This window comes from Osmia bicornis, unplaced genomic scaffold (genome assembly GCF_907164935.1).
Source record: "Osmia bicornis bicornis unplaced genomic scaffold, iOsmBic2.1, whole genome shotgun sequence".
Classification (NCBI taxonomy): Eukaryota; Metazoa; Arthropoda; class Insecta; order Hymenoptera; family Megachilidae; genus Osmia; species Osmia bicornis.
Genome location: NW_025791179.1, coordinates 35,872 through 41,500, shown reverse-complemented (window position 1 = coordinate 41,500; position 5,629 = coordinate 35,872). Strand labels below are relative to the sequence as shown.

The 5,629-nt window shown below is 50.5% G+C and overlaps 1 protein-coding gene across 1 annotated transcript; it reads left to right on the top strand.

The window, feature by feature from the left end:
- Positions 1–1,569: 1,569 nt before the first annotated feature.
- LOC123988865 (secreted RxLR effector protein 161-like) lies at positions 1,570–2,181 on the top strand. The gene has a single exon (XM_046289620.1). It carries the CDS (start codon positions 1,570–1,572, stop codon positions 2,179–2,181), a length of 612 nt encoding a protein of 203 aa, XP_046145576.1.
- The last annotated feature ends 3,448 nt before the right edge of the window (positions 2,182–5,629 follow it).

Below are 5,629 nucleotides of genomic sequence, written 5' to 3'. Positions count from 1 at the left end.
AAAGTAGATATACATATGTAAAACCTCTCAGAGCAAAATCAGAAGTATTAGATGCATTTAAAGATTATAAAAATCTAGTTGAAAAACAAACCGGCTACAAGATAAAGAAGTTAAGAGCCGACAATGCAAAAGAATATGTGTCGAAAGACTTTAATAAATTACTCAGTGATGCAGGAATCGCTAGAGAATTAACTGTGGAGTATACACCTCAGCAGAATGGTGTAGCAGAGAGGGCAAATCGCACCATTGTCGAAATGGCACGCTGTTTGCTACTACAATCAAAGTTACCCACGTCTCTCTGGGCTGAAGCAGTAAACACTGCAACATTTATTAGAAATCGATGCCCAACAAAAGCAAACAATGACATGACTCCATACGAAATTTGGAAGGGACAAAAGCCCTATGTCGGTTTCCTAAGGAAATTTGGAAGCAAAGTAATAGCTTTGAATAAACGCCAAGGAAGAAATAAATTTATGCCTAAAGGAGAAGAATATGTTCTAGTAGGGTACTCTGATGAAGCAAAAGCATATCGCTTGTGGGAAAGAGGTACCAAAACTGTAATAAAAAGACGTGATGTGCGCTTTATAGAAGATCAAGGCACATACACACAAGAAGAAGGTGTGCAAGTAATAGAATTACCTATGGAACAGCTGCAGTCTGGAACTTCAGAAGTGGAAGATGAAGAAGAATACATTGAAGAGGACCAACATCAGGAAGAAAATCAAAGAGAAGACCCTCAATCCAATGAGGAAACACCAAAACAAGCAGAGGCCCTGGCCGTCCACGTATAGAGATGACAGGGAAGAGAGGCAGACCGAGGAAAATATACTGCATACGGCCTAGCACTATAGAAAGCACCACGTCCTCTATCCAAGAAAACGCAAAGGATGTATATGAAGAACCAAAGACTGTAAATGATGCAATTAACGGGCCTGCTGGACAAAAATGACTAGCTGCAATGCAAACAGAATACGAGGCTCTTATAGAAAACCACACGTGGAGCTTGGTAAGTAGGCCAAAGAATAATAAAGTTTTAAAATGTAAATGGGTTTTTAGGATCAAAAGAAACCAAGATGGATCAATAGACAAATACAAAGCGAGATTGGTCGCAAGAGGTGACCAGCAAAGAGAAGGAATGGATTTTGATCAAGTATTTGCACCGGTGGTAAGGCTCGAAACAATCCGTACACTCCTCGCAGCCAGTGTAACAAAAGGGATGCACGTTGACCAATTGGACGTAGTTACGGCATACGTACAGGGAGACCTACACGAAGACATATATATGGAACAAGCCGCAATGTTCATCAAAGTAAACGAACGTCAAAAGTATGTAAGTTAAATAAACCATTGTACGGGTTGAAGCAGGCGGGCCGCGAGTGGTATCATAAGTTACATAACTACTTAGTTAATATAGGATTTAAGAATACAGAAATAAACCCATGCGTGTATGTAGATTCGAGGGAAAATTGTGATACAGTAATACTGGTATACGTTGATGATTTATTAATAGCATCTACAGAATTACTAAACATAAGCGAAATAAAAACAAAATTAAAACAAGAATTTAAGATGAAAGATTTAGGGAATGTAAAAGATATACTCGGAATGCGGGTAGAAAGACAAGGCGATATCGGGAACATTAAAATAACACACAAATATTACATAGAGAAACTATTAGAGAGATTCGGTATGAGAGAATGTAACCCGACCGGTACGCCGTTAGAATCAAATGCAAGCGCGATCATCCAAGAAACTCAATTAGAGGAAAAAGAGAATGAACGCATAGATGAGCCATATAGAGAACTCGTGGGGTGTCTCATCTACCTTGCCAATGCTTCGCGGCCAGACATAGCGTTCGCGGCAAATTTGTTAAGTAGATTCTGTAATAATCCGAAACAAACTCATTGGAAAATGGCAAAGCGGGTACTGAGGTATCTAAAAGGAACTATAGATTACGGCATAAATTATGTAAAAGAAAAAGACAGTTTAGTTGCGTATACAGACTTCGATTGGGGTGGAAATACAATAGATAGAAGGTCAAACACCGGTTATTTAGTTTATCTAGCAGGAGGTCCAGTTAGTTGGAATAGTAAAAAGCAAAAGACTGTAGCACTTTCGACCATGGAGGCCGAATATATGGCGCTTACGGAAGTAACTAAAGAAATAATCAAATTATTTTAATTAAATTATTGTATCATACATTATTATTTTTTACATTATTTTATTTTATATATTATTATTTTTTATATTATTTTATTTTATATATTACTCGGAGTGCCCCAACCCCCGAAAGGGGCGCGGGGAACCAGGACGACCTTGGTCGATCCAGGCTGAGCCCCAACCGAGCGCGTCTCCGGGTGGCGGATAGGAGGACGACCGGGTGCGTGAAGTGGGCCCCGAGTACCGTGGAACGGGACGCCTCAGGCGACCAGGAAACGGAAAAGGTGCGCCTACGGAGTGCCCCGGCCAACGGGTGCTATAAGTGACCCCTGAAGGCCTAAAAACCCTCGGAGGGGAACTAAAGCCCCGTCGCGGACCAGCTCCCCAAGCTAAGGTGTAAGCAATCGTGCCGAGAGCTGGATGGCACCGGGGTAATGGTGTCACGAACGATGCCCTTGGGGTACCAGGCGCCCCCCCCATTGTATCTAGCCTTACCCCTGCAAGCGGGCTCTGCAGGGGTGGACCTATACTTCCCGACTACTCGTGGGACACATATGGTAAACAAAAACAAAAATCAAAAAGAAAACAACGACACCCAAACAAACACGGACACTAACACGGACACGAACACGGACACGAACACCACAACAACAAACACAAACAGGAACGCACCCGGAAGCGGGTCGGTTGAGGAGGGAAGGGACCCAATTTTGGGGACCGCCTCCGAAACACCGCCGACGGGCGGTTCTGGGGCGAGTATGTCTGGGGCAGGCGAGGTCACAACCCTGCCGGCTCTGGACTTACTCACCCTCAATGAAGAGCCTTCCTCCGGCGCGGCCGGGGCCGACCAGGGAGCAATCCCAGGACCGAACCCGGTAGCACGAAGGAAGGTTAAGCTCAGCGGAGCAGCCAGAAAGAAGAAGGCCCGCTTGGCGCTCCTAGCGTCGACGGAGTCTTCCGACAAGACGGCTACCGCTGGGACAACATGCAAGGCGGGGATGGCCCCCGCGACGGCCGCTGCGAGGGGGGGCCCGACTACAGGGAAACCCCGCGCAGAGACGTCGCGGGTGGATAGCAAGGGGGCGGAAGGTAAGGGGCTCAAAAGGACCCGACCATCCGTCTCCCCCAACACCCAGCCTTGCGCGAAGAAAAGACAAAGAATCTTTCCTTCGCCAAAAAGCTTTAGTGAGGCGCTGACGGCGGAGAGGAGGCTGGCGATCGCGCCGGCCAACTATCCGGAGTCGACCCTCACGGAAGCGCAGGCTTCCGCAATCGAGCAGGCGATCGTGGGAGCGTTGTGTGGGCTTCAGAAAGGCGAGACCATGCCGCGCTTCGACGAGTGCCGGTTCGGAGGGGGCCTGCTACTGGTGACTTGCGCGGACACCGGAGCGGTGGAATGGCTGAGGGCCATAGCCACCACAATCAGGCCTTGGGAGGGGGCGGTCCTCCAAGTGCTGGATGGCCGGCGCCTCCCAAAGCTTAGGAGGATGGTCACGGTCATCCCCGGCCCTCCGGTGGCCACGGAGGCAATTTTAAAAATGATGGAGGGTCAGAACCCGGGGCTCCACACGAACCTCTGGAGAGTGTGGAGCAGGAGAGAGGGGCCGAATTCGGTTACTCTCGTCCTGGGGGTTGACCCGGCATCATACAACCTCATCAAGAGGCAAGGTTCGGAAGTCCACGTGGGCCTGCGCAGGGCACTCTTTAGAGAGGGACCTGCTGGGACCACGGAGGACAAAAAGAACCCCAACACGGTCCCAGGGAACAAACCGGGACCAGCAGCCCCGACGATGGAGGAAGGGAAGGCGGGGGTGAGTGGTGTGGATGGAGGAGAAGGGGAGCCCAGGGCGCTGGCTACGGCGCCCACGGAGACCCTCCCACCCTGCGCCGACACCCTCCCACCCACCCCACCTAAGGGCTGCAACACTACGACGGCGGCTGCCGGATCCTCCCAAGGACCGAAGGCCACCGACATGCAACCTCCGTCTAGTGGGAGCATCCCCAGGGCAGTAATGTCAAGGGGAAGGCCGACCACGGCGGAGGCGACGAGAAGAACCGGGCTTCTGGGGGTGCAGAGGGGGAGCCAACGCACCCTGACTCACACCCTGAAGGCCGGCTCTAGGGGAAGAAGAGGGACAGGCCCCGGCAAGGGCCCCCTCACAAGCAGGTACAATGGGCCCCGGCAGGGAACATAACGTACCTACTTCAACCAAGCGAGACCGGACCACATCTGGCACCAACAAGGTGTCAGAAGGTACCAGATTCTCGCAGATCAATTTGCAACATTGCAAGGCGGCAACGGATATCCTCCTGTGCCGCCTAACGATGGGGCAGACAGATATAGCCCTCATACAGGAACCTTGGATCCACAAGGAACGCGTAGGAGGGCTTAACACGGGGTGTGGCTCACTTCACTATGATGCCACATCCACAAGGCCCAGGGCCTGCATCTTCGTCAAAAAGGAAATAGCGGCCCTGAAACTTAATGAATTCTGTACAGCTGATCTTTCAGTGGTTAAGGTCAAACTTAACCTCGGTGGGAACAAGTCAGAGCTGGTGGTATGCTCGGCGTACCTACCGTATGACTCCGAGGAACCTCCACCCACGAGGGAACTCAGGGCTCTGATAGATCACTGTGCTGTCAAAGGTCTGCACCTGGTGATAGGTTGCGATGCTAACTCGCACCACACAGTATGGGGCAGTACCAATACCAACGGCAGAGGCACAGCACTGCTAGAGTACCTCGCCACCACGAGCATGGAGATCCTAAACAAAGGCTCCGCCCCCACCTTCATCACCTCCCGTAGACAGGAGGTAATTGACCTGACCCTGGGCACCACAAAGGTGGCACAGGTTGTCAAACACTGGCAAGTTCGAGACGAAAGCACGCTCTCGGACCACCGCCTAATTACGTTCAACTTAATGGGCGACAGAGAAGGCGGCACTGGTGAAGCATACAGGAACCCAAAGGCCACCAACTGGGCACTCTACAGAGAGGGCCTAGAAGGGAGGCTTAAGGGGCACTGTCAGCGTCCCAGGACCGTAGGCGAAATTGAGCAAGCGGTGAAGCACTTAAGCTCCGCCGTTACTCAAGCCTACGAGGATGCCTGCCCTGTCAAAATTGGAAGTAGTAACAAAAGGGTCCCCTGGTGGAACAAGAAATTGGACCAAGCCAGAAAGGACACCCGCAGACTACTGAACAAAGCCATGAAGGCAAATACGAAGCCAGCCTGGGACAGTTACAAAAGGTCCCAGCAAGCTTACAAAAAGCTAATAAGAACTAGCAAGAGGTCAGCCTGGAAGACCTTCTGCAAAGAAACCGAAGCTCTACCAGTAGTTGCCAGGTTAAGGAGGGTCTTCTCAACAGGCCCCTCACCGGGGTTGGATCGTCTCAGACGCCCCGACGGAAGTCTGACGAACAACCACAAAGAGACATTAGAACACCTCATCCAGACACATTTCCCAGGCT

Bases quoted from the DNA above. Each gene is read 5' to 3' on its own strand.
- LOC123988865 (XM_046289620.1), top strand. From the start codon at position 1,570: ATGAAAGATTTAGGGAATGTAAAAGATATACTCGGAATGCGGGTAGAA.